This window comes from Oncorhynchus kisutch, linkage group LG29 (genome assembly GCF_002021735.2).
Source record: "Oncorhynchus kisutch isolate 150728-3 linkage group LG29, Okis_V2, whole genome shotgun sequence".
In the NCBI taxonomy this organism is placed as follows: Eukaryota; Metazoa; Chordata; class Actinopteri; order Salmoniformes; family Salmonidae; genus Oncorhynchus; species Oncorhynchus kisutch.
This window is the reverse complement of record NC_034202.2, coordinates 42,168,358-42,193,831: the sequence shown is the minus strand read 5'-3', so window position 1 is coordinate 42,193,831 and position 25,474 is coordinate 42,168,358. Positions and strand designations below refer to the sequence as shown.

Genomic DNA, 25,474 nt, shown 5'->3' with positions numbered 1-25,474 from the left:
TCCGGCAGGAGGAGCCTTCAGAGCAGAACCTCTAGTCCAGGGGTATTTACATATTACCCTAGGAGGTCCGAGCTACTGCTAGTTTTCTATTCTAATTCATTACAATCACTTGTTGCACCACGTCTAAATAAATCCTGAAAACTGGAGCTGGCTTTGAATTCATTAAGATTTGAATTTAAGAGCTGTTGTCTACTGGATGCCTGCTCTCTACCCTATAATACCACCTATATTATGAATTTAAGAGCTGTTGTCTACTGGATGCCTGCTCTCTACCCTATAATACCACCTATATTATGAATTTAAGAGCTGTTGTCTACTGGATGCCTGCTCTCTACCCTATAATACCAGCTATATTATGAATTTAAGAGCTGTTGTCTACTGGATGCCTGCTCTCTACCCTATAATACCACCTATATTATGAATTTAAGAGCTGTTGTCTACTGGATGCCTGCTCTCTACCCTATAATACCAGCTATATTATGAATTTAAGAGCTGTTGTCTACTGGATGCCTGCTCTCTACCCTATAATACCACCTATATTATGAATTTAAGAGCTGTAGTCTACTGGATGCCTGCTCTCTACCCTATAATACCACCTATATTATGAATTTAAGAGCTGTTGTCTACTGGATGCCTGCTCTCTACCCTATAATACCACCTATATTATGAATTTAAGAGCTGTTGTCTACTGGATGCCTGCTCTCTACCCTATAATACCACCTATATTATGAATTTAAGAGCTGTTGTCTACTGGATGCCTGCTCTCTACCCTATAATACCACCTATATTATGAATTTAAGAGCTGTTGTCTACTGGATGCCTGCTCTCTACCCTATAATACCACCTATATTATGAATTTAAGAGCTGTAGTCTACTGGATGCCTGCTCTCTACCCTATAATACCACCTATATTATGAATTTAAGAGCTGTTGTCTACTGGATGCCTGCTCTCTACCCTATAATACCACCTATATTATGAATTTAAGAGCTGTTGTCTACTGGATGCCTGCTCTCTACCCTATAATACCACCTATATTATGAATTTAAGAGCTGTTGTCTACTGGATGCCTGCTCTCTACCCTATAATACCACCTATATTATGAATTTAAGAGCTGTTGTCTACTGGATGCCTGCTCTCTACCCTATAATACCACCTATATTATGAATTTAAGAGCTGTTGTCTACTGGATGCCTGCTCTCTACCCTATAATACCACCTATATTATGAATTTTAGAGCTGTTGTCTACTGGATGCCTGCTCTCTACCCTATAATACCAGCTATATTATGAATTTAAGAGCTGTTGTCTACTGGATGCCTGCTCTCTACCCTATAATACCACCTATATTATGAATTTAAGAGCTGTTGTCTACTGGATGCCTGCTCTCTACCCTATAATACCAGCTATATTATGAATTTAAGAGCTGTTGTCTACTGGATGCCTGCTCTCTACCCTATAATACCAGCTATATTATGAATTTAAGAGCTGTTGTCTACTGGATGCCTGCTCTCTACCCTATAATACCACCTATATTATGAATTTAAGAGCTGTAGTCTACTGGATGCCTGCTCTCTACCCTATAATACCACCTATATTATGAATTTAAGAGCTGTTGTCTACTGGATGCCTGCTCTCTACCCTATAATACCACCTATATTATGAATTTAAGAGCTGTTGTCTACTGGATGCCTGCTCTCTACCCTATAATACCACCTATATTATGAATTTAAGAGCTGTTGTCTACTGGATGCCTGCTCTCTACCCTATAATACCACCTATATTATGAATTTAAGAGCTGTTGTCTACTGGATGCCTGCTCTCTACCCTATAATACCACCTATATTATGAATTTAAGAGCTGTAGTCTACTGGATGCCTGCTCTCTACCCTATAATACCACCTATATTATGAATTTAAGAGCTGTTGTCTACTGGATGCCTGCTCTCTACCCTATAATACCACCTATATTATGAATTTAAGAGCTGTTGTCTACTGGATGCCTGCTCTCTACCCTATAATACCACCTATATTATGAATTTAAGAGCTGTTGTCTAATGGATGCCTGCTCTCTACCCTATAATACCACCTATATTATGAATTTAAGAGCTGTTGTCTACTGGATGCCTGCTCTCTACCCTATAATACCACCTATATTATGAATTTAAGAGCTGTTGTCTACTGGATGCCTGCTCTCTACCCTATAATACCACCTATATTATGAATTTAAGAGCTGTTGTCTACTGGATGCCTGCTCTCTACCCTATAATACCACCTATATTATGAATTTAAGAGCTGTTGTCTACTGGATGCCTGCTCTCTACCCTATAATACCAGCTATATTATGAATTTAAGAGCTGTTGTCTACTGGATGCCTGCTCTCTACCCTATAATACCAGCTATATTATGAATTTAAGAGCTGTTGTCTACTGGATGCCTGCTCTCTACCCTATAATACCAGCTATATTATGAATTTAAGAGCTGTTGTCTACTGGATGCCTGCTCTCTACCCTATAATACCACCTATATTATGAATTTAAGAGCTGTTGTCTACTGGATGCCTGCTCTCTACCCTATAATACCACCTATATTATGAATTTAAGAGCTGTTGTCTACTGGATGCCTGCTCTCTACCCTATAATACCACCTATATTATGAATTTAAGAGCTGTTGTCTACTGGATGCCTGCTCTCTACCCTATAATACCACCTATATTATGAATTTAAGAGCTGTTGTCTACTGGATGCCTGCTCTCTACCCTATAATACCACCTATATTATGAATTTAAGAGCTGTTGTCTACTGGATGCCTGCTCTCTACCCTATAATACCAGCTATATTATGAATTTAAGAGCTGTTGTCTACTGGATGCCTGCTCTCTACCCTATAATACCACCTATATTATGAATTTAAGAGCTGTTGTCTACTGGATGCCTGCTCTCTACCCTATAATACCACCTATATTATGAATTTAAGAGCTGTAGTCTACTGGATGCCTGCTCTCTACCCTATAATACCACCTATATTATGAATTTAAGAGCTGTTGTCTACTGGATGCCTGCTCTCTACCCTATAATACCACCTATATTATGAATTTAAGAGCTGTTGTCTACTGGATGCCTGCTCTCTACCCTATAATACCACCTATATTATGAATTTAAGAGCTGTTGTCTACTGGATGCCTGCTCTCTACCCTATAATACCACCTATATTATGAATTTAAGAGCTGTTGTCTACTGGATGCCTGCTCTCTACCCTATAATACCACCTATATTATGAATTTAAGAGCTGTTGTCTACTGGATGCCTGCTCTCTACCCTATAATACCACCTATATTATGAATTAAGAGCTGTTGTCTACTGGATGCCTGCTCTCTACCCTATAATACCACCTATATTATGAATTTAAGAGCTGTTGTCTACTGGATGCCTGCTCTCTACCCTATAATACCACCTATATTATGAATTTAAGAGCTGTTGTCTACTGGATGCCTGCTCTCTACCCTATAATACCACCTATATTATGAATTTAAGAGCTGTAGTCTACTGGATGCCTGCTCTCTACCCTATAATACCACCTATATTATGAATTTAAGAGCTGTTGTCTACTGGATGCCTGCTCTCTACCCTATAATACCACCTATATTATGAATTTAAGAGCTGTTGTCTACTGGATGCCTGCTCTCTACCCTATAATACCACCTATATTATGAATTTAAGAGCTGTTGTCTACTGGATGCCTGCTCTCTACCCTATAATACCACCTATATTATGAATTTAAGAGCTGTTGTCTACTGGATGCCTGCTCTCTACCCTATAATACCACCTATATTATGAATTTAAGAGCTGTTGTCTACTGGATGCCTGCTCTCTACCCTATAATACCACCTATATTATGAATTTAAGAGCTGTTGTCTACTGGATGCCTGCTCTCTACCCTATAATACCACCTATATTATGAATTTAAGAGCTGTTGTCTACTGGATGCCTGCTCTCTACCCTATAATACCACCTATATTATGAATTTAAGAGCTGTTGTCTACTGGATGCCTGCTCTCTACCCTATAATACCACCTATATTATGAATTTAAGAGCTGTTGTCTACTGGATGCCTGCTCTCTACCCTATAATACCACCTATATTATGAATTTAAGAGCTGTTGTCTACTGGATGCCTGCTCTCTACCCTATAATACCACCTATATTATGAATTTAAGAGCTGTTGTCTACTGGATGCCTGCTCTCTACCCTATAATACCACCTATATTATGAATTTAAGAGCTGTTGTCTACTGGATGCCTGCTCTCTACCCTATAATACCACCTATATTATGAATTTAAGAGCTGTTGTCTACTGGATGCCTGCTCTCTACCCTATAATACCACCTATATTATGAATTTAAGAGCTGTTGTCTACTGGATGCCTGCTCTCTACCCTATAATACCACCTATATTATGAATTTAAGAGCTGTTGTCTACTGGATGCCTGCTCTCTACCCTATAATACCACCTATATTATGAATTTAAGAGCTGTTGTCTACTGGATGCCTGCTCTCTACCCTATAATACCACCTATATTATGAATTTAAGAGCTGTTGTCTACTGGATGCCTGCTCTCTACCCTATAATACCACCTATATTATGAATTTAAGAGCTGTTGTCTACTGGATGCCTGCTCTCTACCCTATAATACCACCTATATTATGAATTTAAGAGCTGTTGTCTACTGGATGCCTGCTCTCTACCCTATAATACCACCTATATTATGAATTTAAGAGCTGTTGTCTACTGGATGCCTGCTCTCTACCCTATAATACCACCTATATTATGAATTTAAGAGCTGTTGTCTACTGGATGCCTGCTCTCTACCCTATAATACCACCTATATTATGAATTTAAGAGCTGTTGTCTACTGGATGCCTGCTCTCTACCCTATAATACCACCTATATTATGAATTTAAGAGCTGTTGTCTACTGGATGCCTGCTCTCTACCCTATAATACCAGCCTATATTATGAATTTAAGAGCTGTTGTCTACTGGATGCCTGCTCTCTACCCTATAATACCACCTATATTATGAATTTAAGAGCTGTTGTCTACTGGATGCCTGCTCTCTACCCTATAATACCACCTATATTATGAATTTAAGAGCTGTTAGTCTACTGGATGCCTGCTCTCTACCCTATAATACCACCTATATTATGAATTTAAGAGCTGTTGTCTACTGGATGCCTGCTCTCTACCCTATAATACCACCTATATTATGAATTTAAGAGCTGTTGTCTACTGGATGCCTGCTCTCTACCCTATAATACCACCTATATTATGAATTTAAGAGCTGTTGTCTACTGGATGCCTGCTCTCTACCCTATAATACCACCTATATTATGAATTTAAGAGCTGTTGTCTACTGGATGCCTGCTCTCTACCCTATAATACCACCTATATTATGAATTTAAGAGCTGTTAGTCTACTGGATGCCTGCTCTCTACCCTATAATACCACCTATATTATGAATTTAAGAGCTGTTGTCTACTGGATGCCTGCTCTCTACCCTATAATACCACCTATATTATGAATTTAAGAGCTGTTGTCTACTGGATGCCTGCTCTCTACCCTATATACCACCTATATTATGAATTTAAGAGCTGTTGTCTAATGGATGCCTGCTCTCTACCCTATAATACCACCTATATTATGAATTTAAGAGCTGTTGTCTACTGGATGCCTGCTCTCTACCCTATAATACCACCTATATTATGAATTTAAGAGCTGTTGTCTACTGGATGCCTGCTCTCTACCCTATAATACCACCTATATTATGAATTTAAGAGCTGTTGTCTACTGGATGCCTGCTCTCTACCCTATAATACCACCTATATTATGAATTTAAGAGCTGTTGTCTACTGGATGCCTGCTCTCTACCCTATAATACCACCTATATTATGAATTTAAGAGCTGTTGTCTACTGGATGCCTGCTCTCTACCCTATAATACCACCTATATTATGAATTTAAGAGCTGTTGTCTACTGGATGCCTGCTCTCTACCCTATAATACCACCTATATTATGAATTTAAGAGCTGTTGTCTACTGGATGCCTGCTCTCTACCCTATAATACCACCTATATTATGATTTAAGAGCTGTTGTCTACTGGATGCCTGCTCTCTACCCTATAATACCACCTATATTATGAATTTAAGAGCTGTTGTCTACTGGATGCCTGCTCTCTACCCTATAATACCACCTATATTATGAATTTAAGAGCTGTTGTCTACTGGATGCCTGCTCTCTAACCCTATAATACCACCTATATTATGAATTTAAGAGCTGTTGTCTACTGGATGCCTGCTCTCTACCCTATAATACCACCTATATTATGAATTTAAGAGCTGTTGTCTACTGGATGCCTGCTCTCTACCCTATAATACCACCTATATTATGAATTTAAGAGCTTTGTCTACTGGATGCCTGCTCTCTACCCTATAATACCACCTATATTATGAATTTAAGAGCTGTTGTCTACTGGATGCCTGCTCTCTACCCTATAATACCACCTATATTATGAATTTAAGAGCTGTTGTCTACTGGATGCCTGCTCTCTACCCTATAATACCACCTATATTATGAATTTAAGAGCTGTTGTCTACTGGATGCCTGCTCTCTACCCTATAATACCACCTATATTATGAATTTAAGAGCTGTTGTCTACTGGATGCCTGCTCTCTACCCTATAATACCACCTATATTATGAATTTAAGAGCTGTTGTCTACTGGATGCCTGCTCTCTACCCTATAATACCACCTATATTATGAATTAAGAGCTGTTGTCTACTGGATGCCTGCTCTCTACCCTATAATACCACCTATATTAATGAATTTCAAGAGCTGTTGTCTACTGGATGCCTGCTCTCTACCCTATAATACCGACCTATATTATGAATTTAAGAGCTGTTGTCTACTGGATGCCTGCTCTCTACCCTATAATACCACCTATATTATGAATTTAAGAGCTGTTGTCTACTGGATGCCTGCTCTCTACCCTATAATACCACCTAATTATGAATTTAAGAGCTGTTGTCTACTGGATGCCTGCTCTCTACCCTATAATACCACCTATATTATGAATTTAAGAGCTGTAGTCTACTGGATGCCTGCTCTCTAACCCTATAATACCACCTATATTATGAATTTAAGAGCTGTTGTCTACTGGATGCCTGCTCTCTACCCTATAATACCACCTATATTATGAATTTAAGAGCTGTTGTCTACTGGATGCCTGCTCTCTACCCTATAATACCACCTATATTATGAATTTAAGAGCTGTTGTCTACTGGATGCCTGCTCTCTACCCTATAATACCACCTATATTATGAATTTAAGAGCTGTTTGTCTACTGGATGCCTGCTCTCTAACCCTATAATACCACCTATATTATGAATTTAAGAGCTGTTGTCTACTGGATGCCTGCTCTCTACCCTATAATACCACCTATATTATGAATTTAAGAGCTGTTGTCTACTGGATGCCTGCTCTCTAATACCTATAATACCACCTATATTATGAATTTAAGAGCTGTTGTCTACTGGATGCCTGCTCTCTACCCTATAATACCACCTATATTATGAATTTAAGAGCTGTTGTCTACTGGATGCCTGCTCTCTACCCTATAATACCACCTATATTATGAATTTAAGAGCTGTTGTCTACTGGATGCCTGCTCTCTACCCTATAATACCACCTATATTATGAATTTAAGAGCTGTTGTCTACTGGATGCCTGCTCTCTACCCTATAATACCACCTATATTATGAATTTAAGAGCTGTTGTCTACTGGATGCCTGCTCTCTACCCTATAATACCACCTATATTATGAATTTAAGAGCTGTTGTCTACTGGATGCCTGCTCTCTACCCTATAATACACCTATATTATGAATTTAAGAGCTGTTGTCTACTGGATGCCTGCTCTCTACCCTATAATACCACCTATATTATGAATTTAAGAGCTGTAGTCTACTGGATGGCCTGCTCTCTACCCTATAATACCACCTATATTATGAATTTAAGAGCTGTTGTCTACTGGATGCCTGCTCTCTACCCTATAATACCACCTATATTATGAATTTAAGAGCTGTTGTCTACTGGATGCCTGCTCTCTACCCTATAATACCACCTATATTATGAATTTAAGAGCTGTTGTCTACTGGATGCCTGCTCTCTACCCTATAATACCACCTATATTATGAATTTAAGAGCTGTTGTCTACTGGATGCCTGCTCTCTACCCTATAATACCACCTATATTATGAATTTAAGAGCTGTTGTCTACTGGATGCCTGCTCTCTACCCTATAATACCACCTATATTATGAATTTAAGAGCTGTTGTCTACTGGATGCCTGCTCTCTACCCTATAATACCACCTATATTATGAATTTAAGAGCTGTTGTCTACTGGATGCCTGCTCTCTACCCTATAATACCACCTATATTATGAATTTAAGAGCTGTTGTCTACTGGATGCCTGCTCTCTACCCTATAATACCACCTATATTATGAATTTAAGAGCTGTTGTCTACTGGATGCCTGCTCTCTACCCTATAATACCACCTATATTATGAATTTAAGAGCTGTTGTCTACTGGATGCCTGCTCTCTACCCTATAATACCACCTATATTATGAATTTAAGAGCTGTTGTCTACTGGATGCCTGCTCTCTACCCTATAATACCACCTATATTATGAATTTAAGAGCTGTTGTCTACTGGATGCCTGCTCTCTACCCTATAATACCACCTATATTATGAATTTAAGAGCTGTTGTCTACTGGATGCCTGCTCTCTACCCTATAATACCACCTATATTATGAATTTAAGAGCTGTTGTCTACTGGATGCCTGCTCTCTACCCTATAATACCACCTATATTATGAATTTAAGAGCTGTTGTCTACTGGATGCCTGCTCTCTACCCTATAATACCACCTATATTATGAATTTAAGAGCTGTTGTCTACTGGATGCCTGCTCTCTACCCTATAATACCAGCTATATTATGAATTTAAGAGCTGTTGTCTACTGGATGCCTGCTCTCTACCCTATAATACCACCTATATTATGAATTTAAGAGCTGTTAGTCTACTGGATGCCTGCTCTCTACCCTATAATACCACCTATATTATGAATTTAAGAGCTGTTGTCTACTGGATGCCTGCTCTCTACCCTATAATACCACCTATATTATGAATTTAAGAGCTGTTGTCTACTGGATGCCTGCTCTCTACCCTATAATACCACCTATATTATGAATTTAAGAGCTGTTGTCTACTGGATGCCTGCTCTCTACCCTATAATACCACCTATATTATGAATTTAAGAGCTGTTGTCTACTGGATGCCTGCTCTCTACCCTATAATACCACCTATATTATGAATTTAAGAGCTGTTGTCTACTGGATGCCTGCTCTCTACCCTATAATACCACCTATATTATGAATTTAAGAGCTGTTGTCTACTGGATGCCTGCTCTCTACCCTATAATACCACCTATATTATGAATTTAAGAGCTGTTGTCTACTGGATGCCTGCTCTCTACCCTATAATACCACCTATATTATGAATTTAAGAGCTGTTGTCTACTGGATGCCTGCTCTCTACCCTATAATACCACCTATATTATGAATTTAAGAGCTGTTGTCTACTGGATGCCTGCTCTCTACCCTATAATACCACCTATATTATGAATTTAAGAGCTGTTGTCTACTGGATGCCTGCTCTCTACCCTATAATACCACCTATATTATGAATTTAAGAGCTGTTGTCTACTGGATGCCTGCTCTCTACCCTATAATACCACCTATATTATGAATTTAAGAGCTGTTGTCTACTGGATGCCTGCTCTCTACCCTATAATACCACCTATATTATGAATTTAAGAGCTGTTGTCTACTGGATGCCTGCTCTCTACCCTATAATACCACCTATATTATGAATTTAAGAGCTGTTGTCTACTGGATGCCTGCTCTCTACCCTATAATACCACCTATATTATGAATTTAAGAGCTGTTGTCTACTGGATGCCTGCTCTCTACCCTATAATACCACCTATATTATGAATTTAAGAGCTGTTGTCTACTGGATGCCTGCTCTCTACCCTATAATACCACCTATATTATGAATTTAAGAGCTGTTGTCTACTGGATGCCTGCTCTCTACCCTATAATACCACCTATATTATGAATTTAAGAGCTGTTGTCTACTGGATGCCTGCTCTCTACCCTATAATACCACCTATATTATGAATTTAAGAGCTGTTGTCTACTGGATGCCTGCTCTCTACCCTATAATACCACCTATATTATGAATTTAAGAGCTGTTGTCTACTGGATGCCTGCTCTCTACCCTATAATACCACCTATATTATGAATTTAAGAGCTGTTGTCTACTGGATGCCTGCTCTCTACCCTATAATACCACCTATATTATGAATTTAAGAGCTGTTGTCTACTGGATGCCTGCTCTCTACCCTATAATACCACCTATATTATGAATTTAAGAGCTGTTGTCTACTGGATGCCTGCTCTCTACCCTATAATACCACCTATATTATGAATTTAAGAGCTGTTGTCTACTGGATGCCTGCTCTCTACCCTATAATACCACCTATATTATGAATTTAAGAGCTGTTGTCTACTGGATGCCTGCTCTCTACCCTATAATACCACCTATATTATGAATTTAAGAGCTGTTGTCTACTGGATGCCTGCTCTCTACCCTATAATACCACCTATATTATGAATTTAAGAGCTGTTGTCTACTGGATGCCTGCTCTCTACCCTATAATACCACCTATATTATGAATTTAAGAGCTGTTGTCTACTGGATGCCTGCTCTCTACCCTATAATACCACCTATATTATGAATTTAAGAGCTGTTGTCTACTGGATGCCTGCTCTCTACCCTATAATACCACCTATATTATGAATTTAAGAGCTGTTGTCTACTGGATGCCTGCTCTCTACCCTATAATACCACCTATATTATGAATTTAAGAGCTGTTGTCTACTGGATGCCTGCTCTCTACCCTATAATACCACCTATATTATGAATTTAAGAGCTGTTGTCTACTGGATGCCTGCTCTCTACCCTATAATACCACCTATATTATGAATTTAAGAGCTGTTGTCTACTGGATGCCTGCTCTCTACCCTATAATACCACCTATATTATGAATTTAAGAGCTGTTGTCTACTGGATGCCTGCTCTCTACCCTAATAATACCACCTATATTATGAATTTAAGAGCTGTTGTCTACTGGATGCCTGCTCTCTACCCTATAATACCACCTATATTATGAATTTAAGAGCTGTTGTCTACTGGATGCCTGCTCTCTACCCTATAATACCACCTATATTATGAATTTAAGAGCTGTTGTCTACTGGATGCCTGCTCTCTACCCTATAATACCACCTATATTATGAATTTAAGAGCTGTTGTCTACTGGATGCCTGCTCTCTACCCTATAATACCACCTATATTATGAATTTAAGAGCTGTTGTCTACTGGATGCCTGCTCTCTACCCTATAATACCACCTATATTATGAATTTAAGAGCTGTTGTCTACTGGATGCCTGCTCTCTACCCTATAATACCACCTATATTATGAATTTAAGAGCTGTTGGTCTACTGGATGCCTGCTCTCTACCCTATAATACCACCTATATTATGAATTTAAGAGCTGTTGTCTACTGGATGCCTGCTCTCTACCCTATAATACCACCTATATTATGAATTTAAGAGCTGTTGTCTACTGGATGCCTGCTCTCTACCCTATAATACCACCTATATTATGAATTTAAGAGCTGTTGTCTACTGGATGCCTGCTCTCTACCCTATAATACCACCTATATTATGAATTTAAGAGCTGTTGTCTACTGGATGCCTGCTCTCTACCCTATAATACCACCTATATTATGAATTTAAGAGCTGTTGTCTACTGGATGCCTGCTCTCTACCCTATAATACCACCTATATTATGAATTTAAGAGCTGTTGTCTACTGGATGCCTGCTCTCTACCCTATAATACCACCTATATTATGAATTTAAGAGCTGTTGTCTACTGGATGCCTGCTCTCTACCCTATAATACCACCTATATTATGAATTTAAGAGCTGTTGTCTACTGGATGCCTGCTCTCTACCCTATAATACCACCTATATTATGAATTTAAGAGCTGTTGTCTACTGGATGCCTGCTCTCTACCCTATAATACCACCTATATTATGAATTTAAGAGCTGTTGTCTACTGGATGCCTGCTCTCTACCCTATAATACCACCTATATTATGAATTTAAGAGCTGTTGTCTACTGGATGCCTGCTCTCTACCCTATAATACCACCTATATTATGAATTTAAGAGCTGTTGTCTACTGGATGCCTGCTCTCTACCCTATAATACCACCTATATTATGAATTTAAGAGCTGTTGTCTACTGGATGCCTGCTCTCTACCCTATAATACCACCTATATTATGAATTTAAGAGCTGTTGTCTACTGGATGCCTGCTCTCTACCCTATAATACCACCTATATTATGAATTTAAGAGCTGTTGTCTACTGGATGCCTGCTCTCTACCCTATAATACCACCTATATTATGAATTTAAGAGCTGTTGTCTACTGGATGCCTGCTCTCTACCCTATAATACCACCTATATTATGAATTTAAGAGCTGTTGTCTACTGGATGCCTGCTCTCTACCCTATAATACCACCTATATTATGAATTTAAGAGCTGTTGTCTACTGGATGCCTGCTCTCTACCCTATAATACCACCTATATTATGAATTTAAGAGCTGTTGTCTACTGGATGCCTGCTCTCTACCCTATAATACCACCTATATTATGAATTTAAGAGCTGTTGTCTACTGGATGCCTGCTCTCTACCCTATAATACCACCTATATTATGAATTTAAGAGCTGTTGTCTACTGGATGCCTGCTCTCTACCCTATAATACCACCTATATTATGAATTTAAGAGCTGTTGTCTACTGGATGCCTGCTCTCTACCCTATAATACCACCTATATTATGAATTTAAGAGCTGTTGTCTACTGGATGCCTGCTCTCTACCCTATAATACCAGCCTATATTATGAATTTAAGAGCTGTTGTCTACTGGATGCCTGCTCTCTACCCTATAATACCACCTATATTATGAATTTAAGAGCTGTTGTCTACTGGATGCCTGCTCTCTACCCTATAATACCACCTATATTATGAATTTAAGAGCTGTTGTCTACTGGATGCCTGCTCTCTACCCTATAATACCACCTATATTATGAATTTAAGAGCTGTTGTCTACTGGATGCCTGCTCTCTACCCTATAATACCACCTATATTATGAATTTAAGAGCTGTTGTCTACTGGATGCCTGCTCTCTACCCTATAATACCACCTATATTATGAATTTAAGAGCTGTTGTCTACTGGATGCCTGCTCTCTACCCTATAATACCACCTATATTATGAATTTAAGAGCTGTTGTCTACTGGATGCCTGCTCTCTACCCTATAATACCACCTATATTATGAATTTAAGAGCTGTGTCTACTGGATGCCTGCTCTCTACCCTATAATACCACCTATATTATGAATTTAAGAGCTGTTGTCTACTGGATGCCTGCTCTCTACCCTATAATACCACCTATATTATGAATTTAAGAGCTGTTGTCTACTGGATGCCTGCTCTCTACCCTATAATACCACCTATATTATGAATTTAAGAGCTGTTGTCTACTGGATGCCTGCTCTCTACCCTATAATACCACCTATATTATGAATTTAAGAGCTGTTGTCTACTGGATGCCTGCTCTCTACCCTATAATACCACCTATATTATGAATTTAAGAGCTGTTGTCTACTGGATGCCTGCTCTCTACCCTATAATACCACCTATATTATGAATTTAAGAGCTGTGTCTACTGGATGCCTGCTCTCTACCCTATAATACCACCTATATTATGAATTTAAGAGCTGTTGTCTACTGGATGCCTGCTCTCTACCCTATAATACCACCTATATTATGAATTTAAGAGCTGTTGTCTACTGGATGCCTGCTCTCTACCCTATAATACCACCTATATTATGAATTTAAGAGCTGTTGTCTACTGGATGCCTGCTCTCTACCCTATAATACCAGCCTATATTATGAATTTAAGAGCTGTTGTCTACTGGATGCCTGCTCTCTACCCTATAATACCAGCCTATATTATGAATTTAAGAGCTGTTGTCTACTGGATGCCTGCTCTCTACCCTATAATACCAGCTATATTATGAATTTAAGAGCTGTTGTCTACTGGATGCCTGCTCTCTTACCCTATCATACCACCTATATTATGAATTTAAGAGCTGTTGTCTACTGGATGCCTGCTCTCTACCCTATAATACCAGCTATATTATGAATTTAAGAGCTGTTGTCTACTGGATGCCTGCTCTCTACCCTATAATACCAGCCTATATTAGAATTTAAGAGCTGTTAGTCTACTGGATGCCTGCTCTCTAACCTATAATACCAGCTATATTATGAATTTAAGAGCTGTATGTCTACTGGATGCCTGCTCTCTACCCTATAATACCACCTATATTATGAATTTAAGAGCTGTTGTCTACTGGATGCTGCTCTCTACCCTATAATACCACCTATATTATGAATTTAAGAGCTGTAGTCTACTGGATGCCTGCCTCTCTACCCTATAATACCACCTATATTATGAATTTAAGAGCTGTTGTCTACTGGATGCCTGCTCTCTACCCTATAATACCACCTATATTATGAATTAAGAGATGTAGTCTACTGGATGCCTGGCTCTCTACCCTATAATACCACCTATATTATGAATTTAAGAGCTGTTGTCTACTGGATGCCTGCTCTCTACCCTATAATACCACCTATATTATGAATTTAAGAGCTGTTGTCTACTGGATGCCTGCTCTCTACCCTATAATACCACCTATATTATGAATTTAAGAGCTGTTGTCTACTGGATGCCTGCTCTCTACCCTATAATACCACTATATTATGAATTTAAGAGCTGTTGTCTACTGGATGCCTGCTCTCTACCCTATAATACCACCTATATTATGAATTTAAGAGCTGTAGTCTACTGGATGCCTGCTCTCTATACCCTATAATACCACCTATATTATGAATTTAAGAGCTGTTGTCTACTGGATGCCTGCTCTCTACCCTATAATACCACCTATATTATGAATTTAAGAGCTGTTAGTCTACTGGAATGCCTGCTCTCTACCCTATAATACCACCTATATTATGAATTTAAGAGCTGTTTGTCTACTGGATGCCTGCTCTCTACCCCTATAATACCAGCTATATTATGAATTTAAGAGCTGTTGTCTACTGGATGCCTGCTCTCTACCCTATAATACCAGCTATATTATGAATTTAAGAGCTGTTGTCTACTGGATGCCTGCTCTCTACCCTATAATACCAGCTATATTATGAATTTAAGAGCTGTTGTCTACTGGATGCCTGCTCTCTACCCTATAATACCACCTATATTATGAATTTAAGAGCTGTTGTCTACTGGATGCCTGCTCTCTACCCTATAATACCAGCTATATTATGAATTTAAGAGCTGTTGTCTACTGGATGCCTGCTCTCTACCCTATAATACCAGCATATTATGAATTTAAGAGCTGTAGTCTACTGGGATGCCTGCTCTCTACCCTATAATACCACCTATATTATGAATTTAAGAGCTGTTGTCTACTGGATGCCTGCTCTCTACCCTATAATACCACCTATATTATGAATTTAAGAGCTGTTGTCTACTGGATGCCTGCTCTCTACCCTATAATACCACCTATATTATGAATTTAAGAGCTGTTGTCTACTGGATGCCTGCTCTCTACCCTATAATACCACCTATATTATGAATTTAAGAGCTGTAGTCTACTGGATGCCTGCTCTCTACCCTATAATACCACCTATATTATGAATTTAAGAGCTGTTGTCTACTGGATGCCTGCTCTTACCCTATAATACCACCTATATTATGAATTTAAGAGCTGTAGTCTACTGAATGCCTGCTCTCTACCCTATAATACCACCTATATTATGAATTTAAGAGCTGTTGTCTACTGGATGCCTGCTCTCTACCCTATAATACCAGCTATATTATGAATTAAGAGCTGTTGTCTACTGGATGCCTGCTCTCTACCCTATAATACCAGCTATATTATGAATTTAAGAGCTGTTGTCTACTGGATGCCTGCTCTCTACCCTATATACCAGCTATATTATGAATTTAAGAGCTGTTGTCTACTGGATGCCTGCTCTCTACCCTATAATACCACCTATATTATGAATTTAAGAGCTGTTGTCTACTGGATGCCTGCTCTCTACCCTATAATACCAGCTATATTATGAATTTAAGAGCTGTTGTCTACTGGATGCCTGCTCTCTACCCTATAATACCAGCTATATTATGAATTTAAGAGCTGTAGTCTACTGGATGCCTGCTCTCTACCCTATAATACCAGCTATATTATGAATTTAAGAGCTGTAGTCTACTGGATGCCTGCTCTCTACCCTATAATACCACCTATATTATGAATTTAAGAGCTGTTGTCTACTGGATGCCTGCTCTCTACCCTATAATACCACCTATATTATGAATTTAAGAGCTGTAGTCTACTGGATGCCTGCTCTCTACCCTATAATACCACCTATATTATGAATTTAAGAGCTGTTGTCTACTGGATGCCTGCTCTCTACCCTATAATACCACCTATATTATGAATTTAAGAGCTGTTGTCTACTGGATGCCTGCTCTCTACCCTATAATACCACCTATATTATGAATTTAAGAGCTGTTGTCTACTGGATGCCTGCTCTCTACCCTATAATACCACCTATATTATGAATTTAAGAGCTGTTGTCTACTGGATGCCTGCTCTCTACCCTATAATACCACCTATATTATGAATTTAAGAGCTGTAGTCTACTGGATGCCTGCTCTCTACCCTATAATACCACCTATATTATGAATTTAAGAGCTGTTGTCTACTGGATGCCTGCTCTCTACCCTATAATACCACCTATATTATGAATTTAAGAGCTGTAGTCTACTGAATGCCTGCTCTCTACCCTATAATACCACCTATATTATGAATTTAAGAGCTGTTGTCTACTGGATGCCTGCTCTCTACCCTATAATACCACCTATATTATGAATTTAAGAGCTGTTGTCTACTGGATGCCTGCTCTCTACCCTATAATACCACCTATATTATGAATTTAAGAGCTGTTGTCTACTGGATGCCTGCTCTCTACCCTATAATACCACCTATATTATGAATTTAAGAGCTGTTGTCTACTGGATGCCTGCTCTCTACCCTATAATACCACCTATATTATGAATTTAAGAGCTGTTGTCTACTGGATGCCTGCTCTCTACCCTATAATACCACCTATATTATGAATTTAAGAGCTGTTGTCTACTGGATGCCTGCTCTCTACCCTATAATACCACCTATATTATGAATTTAAGAGCTGTTGTCTACTGGATGCCTGCTTTCTACCCTATAATACCACCTATATTATGCCATACTGACATTACCTGCTCATGTATGTGGCTATATAATACAACTTCTATAAGAAATGCATGAGTTTTGTATAAATGCTTGTTCTAAGTGCGTGATGTTTTACCCAGTCTAAATGTTCTATAATAAAAGGCTCTACCTGGTCAAGTCCACGTCTGCAGTGACCGTGCAGCATGTACAGTGCTTCAGCCTCTGCAGATGTCAGGCCATTTATACTTCTTGGCTTCGAGGAGCAGTGCAGAGCTGTTGAGTAGACCTGTTGTGAAGGAAGTTGCCAAGGAAGTGAGATTGTGTTTATACAGGATCTCCCACTCCCACCTACCTTCAACCAATCATGTCAATGCAGAGCTATACGGAGCCCTCCGCATTGTCACAACATTTGTTAGCTGCACAGTGATGCGGTACGGAGCTGAATTTGGCCACTGCGTGCCTCTTGGTGGATCCACAATTGCGTCACACCCTCTATACGAAGCCCACAACCACATTTTCGGATCAAGCATAAATTGGCTTTTACTGCCCAGTAATAGTATACAGGTTAGATAAAGACCTGAGGTTGTGTGTGTGTTTCTGGTGTGTGTGTTATCGCGGGACGTGTTTAACTATACTTGTGGGGACCAGAAGAATAGTAAACTAACAAACATTTGACCAACTGGGGACATTTTATTAGTCCCCACAAGGTCAAATGCAATTTCTAGTGGTTTAGGGTCAAGGTTAGAATTAGTGTTCGAGTTAGAAACTAGGGTTAGTTTTAGTGTTAGGGTACAGGTTAGGGAAAATAGGATTTTGAATGGGAGTGAATTGTGTGTCCCCACAAGGTTACTTGTACAATACTGTGTGTGTGTGTGTGTGTGTGTGTGTGTGTGTGTGTAGGTGTGGAGCCCTCATGGGCAGTGTTCTGGCCTTGGCTGGTGCGGGCCGTCAGAACTGGCCTTTCTCCTCGGACACACCCCCTACCCAGTGGGACACGCCCCTTCCTCACTGGGATACGCCCCCTCGCTGGGAGAGGAGGGACGGACGCCTCCCCAACCCCGGGAGCTTCCATGCCCTGCATCACTCGTGCAAGGGTAATATTACTACTACTATACTACTAGTACTACTACTACTACTACTACTATTATTACCACTACTATACTACTAGTACTACTACTATACCGTAACTACTACTACTACTACTATTATTACCACTACTATACTATTACTACTATACTGCTATTACTACTACTATACTACTAGTACTACTACTATACCGTAACTACTACACTATTACTATTACTACTACTGTACTATTACTACTATACTGTTATTACTACTGCTATACTACTACTATTATTACCACTACTATACTGCTATTACTACTGCTATACGATAACTACTAATACTACTAATACTATTATTAACCACTACTATACTATTACTACTATACTGCTATTACTACTACTACTATACTCCTAGTACTACCACAACTAATATACTACTATTATTACTACTGCTATCACCACTACTATACTATAACTACTATTACTATTATCACCACTACTATACTATAACTACTACTATTACTACTATTATTACCACTGCTATCACCACTTCTATACTATAACTACTACTATTACTACTATTATTACCCATTGTTCCTAGGCCGTCATTGAAAATAAGAAGTTGTTCTTAACTGACGTGCCTAGTTAAATAAAGGTCATATTACTACTATACTATAACTACTACTATACTATAACTACTACTATTATTACTACTATACTATAACTACTACTATTATTACTACTATACTATAACTACTACTATTATTACTACTATACTATAACTACTACTACTATTATTACTACTATACTATAACTACTACTACTATTATTACTACTATACTATATTATATATTATATATTACTACTATACTAGAATTACTACTATTATTACTACTATACTATTACTACTAGTATTATTACTACTATACTATAACTACTACTATTATTACTACTATACTATAACTACTACTATTATTACTACTATACTATAACTACTACTACTATTATTACTACTATACTATAACTACTACTACTATTATTACTACTATACTATAACTACTACTACTATTATTACTACTATACTATATTATATATTACTACTATACTAGAATTACTACTATTATTACTACTATACTATTACTACTAGTATTATTACTACTATACTATAACTACTACTACTATTATTATTACTACTATTCTATAACTACTACTATTATTACTACTATATTATAACTACTACTATTATTACTACTATACTATAACTACTACTACTATTATTACTACTACTACTATTATTACTACTATACTATAACTACTACTACTACTATTATTACTACTATACTATAACTACTACTACTATTATTACTACTACTACTATTATTACTACTACTATTATTACTACTATACTATAACGACTACTGTTATTACTACTATACTACAACTACTACTATACTATAACTACTACTATTATTACTACTATACTACAACTACTACTATTATTACTACTATACTATAACTACTACTACTATTATTACTACTATACTATAACTACTATTATTATTACTACTATACTATAACTACTACTACTATTATTACTACTATACTATAACTACTACTACTATTATTACTACTATACTATAACTACTATTATTATTACTACTATACTATAACTACTACTATTATTACTACGATACTATTACTATTACCACTACTATACTACACCTACTATGCTATTATTACTATACTATTACTTCTACTACTATTCTATTACCACTACTATACTATAACTACTACTATTATTACTACTATACTATAACTACTACTACTATTATTATTACTACTATACTATAACTACTACTACTATTATTATTACTACTACTACTATTATTATTACTACTATACTAGAACTACTACTATTATTATTACTACTATACTATAACTACTACTATACTATAACTACTACTATTATTACTACTTTACTATAACTACTACTATTATTATTACTACTATACTATAACTACTACTATTATTACTACTATACTATAACTACTACTACTATTATTACTACTATACTATAACTACTATTATTATTACTACTACTACTATTATTATTACTACTATACTATAACTACTACTATTATTACTACTTTACTATAACTACTACTATTATTATTACTACTATACTATAACTACTACTACTATTATTACTACTACTATACTATAACTACTACTATACTATAACTACTACTATTATTACTACTTTACTATAACTACTACTATTATTATTACTACTATACTATAACTACTACTATTATTACTACTATATTATAACTACCACTATTATTACTACTATACTATAACTACTACTACTATTATTACTACTATACTATAACTACTATTATTATTATTACTACTATACTATAACTACTACTACTATTATTATTATTACTACTATACTATAACTACTATTTATTATTATTATTACTACTATACTATAACTACTATTATTATTATTACTACTATAACTACTACTATTATTACTACTATACTATAACTACTACTATTATTACTACTACTACTATTATTATTATTACTATACTATAACTACTAATACTACTATTATTACCACTACGATACTATTACTATTACCACTACTATACTACTCCTACTATGCTATTATTACTATACTATTACTTTTACTACTATTCTATTACCACTACTATACTATTACTACCACTATTATACTACTACTACTACTACTATACTACTACTATAAAACTACTACTACTACTATACTACTACTACTACTACTATACAACTACTACCACTACTATACTACTACTACTACTACTACTACTACTACTATACAACTACTACCACTACTACTACTACTATACAACTACTACCACTACTACTACTACTATACAACTACTACTACTACTATTCTACTATATTACTGCTACTATTCTACTATTATTATATTACTACTACTATACAACTACTACCACTACTATACAACTACTACCACTACTATACTACTACTACTATACTACAACCACTACTATACTACTATTATACTACTACTACTACTATTCTACTATATTACTGCTACTATTCTACTACTACTACTACTACTATTATATATATTACTACTACAACTACTACCACTACTATACAACTACTACCACTACTATACTACTACTACTATACTACAACCACTACTATACTACTGTTGCTACTATACTTTTACTATTGCTATTACTACTATTAGTACTACTCTTACTACTACTATACAGCTACTACCACTACTATACTACTGTTGCTACTATACTTTTACTATTGCTATTACTACTATTAGTACTACTCTTACTACTACTACTACTACTACCACTACTATACTACTACTACTATACAACTACTACTACTACTATTCTACTATATTACTGCTACTATTCTACTATTATTATATTACTACTACTATACAACTACTACCACTACTATACAACTACTACCACTACTATACTACTACTACTACTACTACTACCACTACTATACTACTACTACTACAACTACTACCACTACTATACTACTACTACTACTACTACTACCACTACTATACTACTACTACTACTACTACTACCACTACTATACTACTACTACTACTACTACTACTACCACTACTATACTACTACTACTACTACTACTACCACTACTATACTACTACTACTACTACTACTACTACCACTACTATACTACTACTACTACTACTACTACCACTACTATACTACTACTACTACTACTACTACCACTACTATACTACTACTATACTACTACTACTATACTACCACTACTATACTACTACTACTACTACTACTACCACTACTATACTACTACTACTACTACTACTACCACTACTATACTACTACTACCTACTACTTACTACCACTACTATACTACTACTACTACTACTACTACTACTACTACTACTACTACTACTACTACCACTACTATACTACTACCACTACTACTACTACTACTACTACTACTACTACTACCACTACTATACTACTACTACTACTACTACTACTACCACTACTATACTACTACTACTACTACTACTACCACTACTATACTACTGTTGCTACTATACTTTTACTATTGCTATTACTACTATTAGTACTACTCTTACTACTACTACTACTACTACCACTACTATACTACTACTACTATACAACTACTACTACTACTATTCTACTATATTACTGCTACTATTCTACTATTATTATATTACTACTACTATACAACTACTACCACTACTATACAACTACTACCACTACTATACTACTACTACTACTACTACTACCACTACTATACTACTACTACTACAACTACTACCACTACTATACTACTACTACTACTACTACTACCACTACTATACTACTACTACTACTACTACTACCACTACTATACTACTACTACTACTACTACTACTACCACTACTATACTACTACTACTACTACTACTACCACTACTATACTACTACTACTACTACTCTACTACCACTACTATACTACTACTACTACTACTACTACCACTACTATACTACTGACTACTACTACTACCACTACTATAAACTACTATCACTACTACTACTACTACTACCACTACTATACTACTACATACTACTACTACTACACTACCTAACTACTACTACTACTACTACTACCACTACATACTACTACCACTACTACTACTACACTACTATACTACTACTACTACACTACTACTACCTACTATAGACTACGACTACTACTACTACTACCACTACTGATACTACTACACTACTACTACTACCACTACTATACTACTACTACTACTACTACTACACTACTATACACTACTACTACTACTATACTACTACTACTACTACTACTACTACACTAACTACGACCTACTACTATACTACTACCACTACTATACTAATACTACTACTACTACTACTACCACGACTATACTACTATACCACTACGATACTACTACTACTACTACTACTACCACTACTATACTACTACTACTACTATACTACTACCACTACTATACTACTACTACTATACTACTACCACTACTACTACTACTACTACTACTATACCATAACTACTGTTAATACTACTACTACTACTATACAGCTACTACTACTACTATACTACTACTACTACTATACTACTACTACTACTACTATACTACTACTACTACTACTACTACTACTACTACTACTACTACTACTATACAACTACTACCACTACTATACTACTACTACTATACTACTACTACTACTACTACTACTACTATACTACTACTACTATACTACTACTACTATACTACTACTACTACTACTACTACTATACTATACTAACTACTACTACTACTATACTACTACTACTACTACTACTACTACTACTACTACTACTACTACCACTACTATACTACTACTACCACTACTATACTACTACTACTACTACCACTACTATACTACTACTATACAACTACTACCACTACTATACTACTACTACTATACTACTACTACTACTACTACTACTACCACTACTATACTACTACTATACAACTACTACCACTACTATACTACTACTACTACTACTACTACTACTACTACTACTACTACTACCACTACTATACTACTACTACCACTACTATACTACTACTATACAACTACTACCACTACTATACTACTACTACTACTACTACTACTACTACTACTACTACTACCACTACTATACTACTACTATACTACTACTACTACTACTACTACTACTACTACTACTACCACTACTATACTACTACTACCACTACTATACTACTACTACTACTAACCACTACTATACTACTACTATACAACTACTACCCGCTACTATACTACTACTACTATACTACTACTACTACTACTACTACCACTACTATACTACTACTATACAACTACTACCACTACTATACTACTACTACTACTACTACTACTACTACTACTACTACTACCACTACTATACTACTACTATACAACTACTACCACTACTATACTACTACTACTATACTACTACTACTATACCACTACTACTACTACTATACTACCACTACTATACTACTACCACTACTATACTACTACTACTATACTACTACTACTACTACTATACTACTACTATACTACTACTACTACTATACTACTACTACTATACTACTACTACTACTACTATACTACCACTACTATACTACTACCACTACTATACTACTACTACTATACTACTACTACTACTACTATACTACTACTACTATACTACTACTAATATACTACTACTACTATACTACTACTATACAACTACTACTATACTACTACCACTACTACTATACTACCACTACTATACTACTACCACTACTATACAACTACTACTATACTACTACTACTACTACTATACTACCACTACTATACTACTACCACTACTATACTACTACTACTATACTACTACTACTACTACTATCTACCACTACTATACTACTACCACTACTATACTACTACTACTACTACTACTACTACTATACTACTACTACTATACTACTATACTACTACTATACTACTACTACTATACTACTACTATACTACTACTACTATACTACTACTACTACTACTATACTACTACTACTATACTACTACTAATATACTACTACTACTATACTACTACTATACAACTACTACTATACTACTACTACTATACTACTACTACTACTACTATACTACTACTACTATACTACTACTACTACTACTA

At 36.4% G+C, this 25,474-nt stretch overlaps 2 protein-coding genes across 3 annotated transcripts in view; one reads left to right on the top strand and one right to left on the bottom strand.

Moving 5' to 3' along the window:
- Nucleotides 1–17,879, bottom strand: part of ufc1 (ubiquitin-fold modifier conjugating enzyme 1) — a 36,677-nt gene extending 18,798 nt beyond the window's left edge. Inside the window, exon 1 of one of the 2 annotated variants that reach the window (XR_004206124.1) lies at nt 17,747–17,879. Coding sequence is in view for 1 of the 2 variants with exons in the window: in XM_031808940.1 (XP_031664800.1) it covers nt 17,747–17,782 (36 nt within the window). In the remaining variant the exon portion in view is untranslated. The remainder of the gene's footprint in view (nt 1–17,746) is intronic. The other variant, XM_031808940.1, reaches the window with a different exon arrangement.
- The window catches only part of si:dkey-71l1.1 (Porin3_Tom40 domain-containing protein), a 62,849-nt gene that overhangs the window by 206 nt on the left and 37,169 nt on the right, over nt 1–25,474 (top strand). Inside the window, exon 2 of the mRNA XM_031808942.1 lies at nt 18,478–18,671. Coding sequence (XP_031664802.1) covers nt 18,491–18,671 — 181 coding nt within the window. The 5' untranslated portion in view covers nt 18,478–18,490. The remainder of the gene's footprint in view (nt 1–18,477; nt 18,672–25,474) is intronic.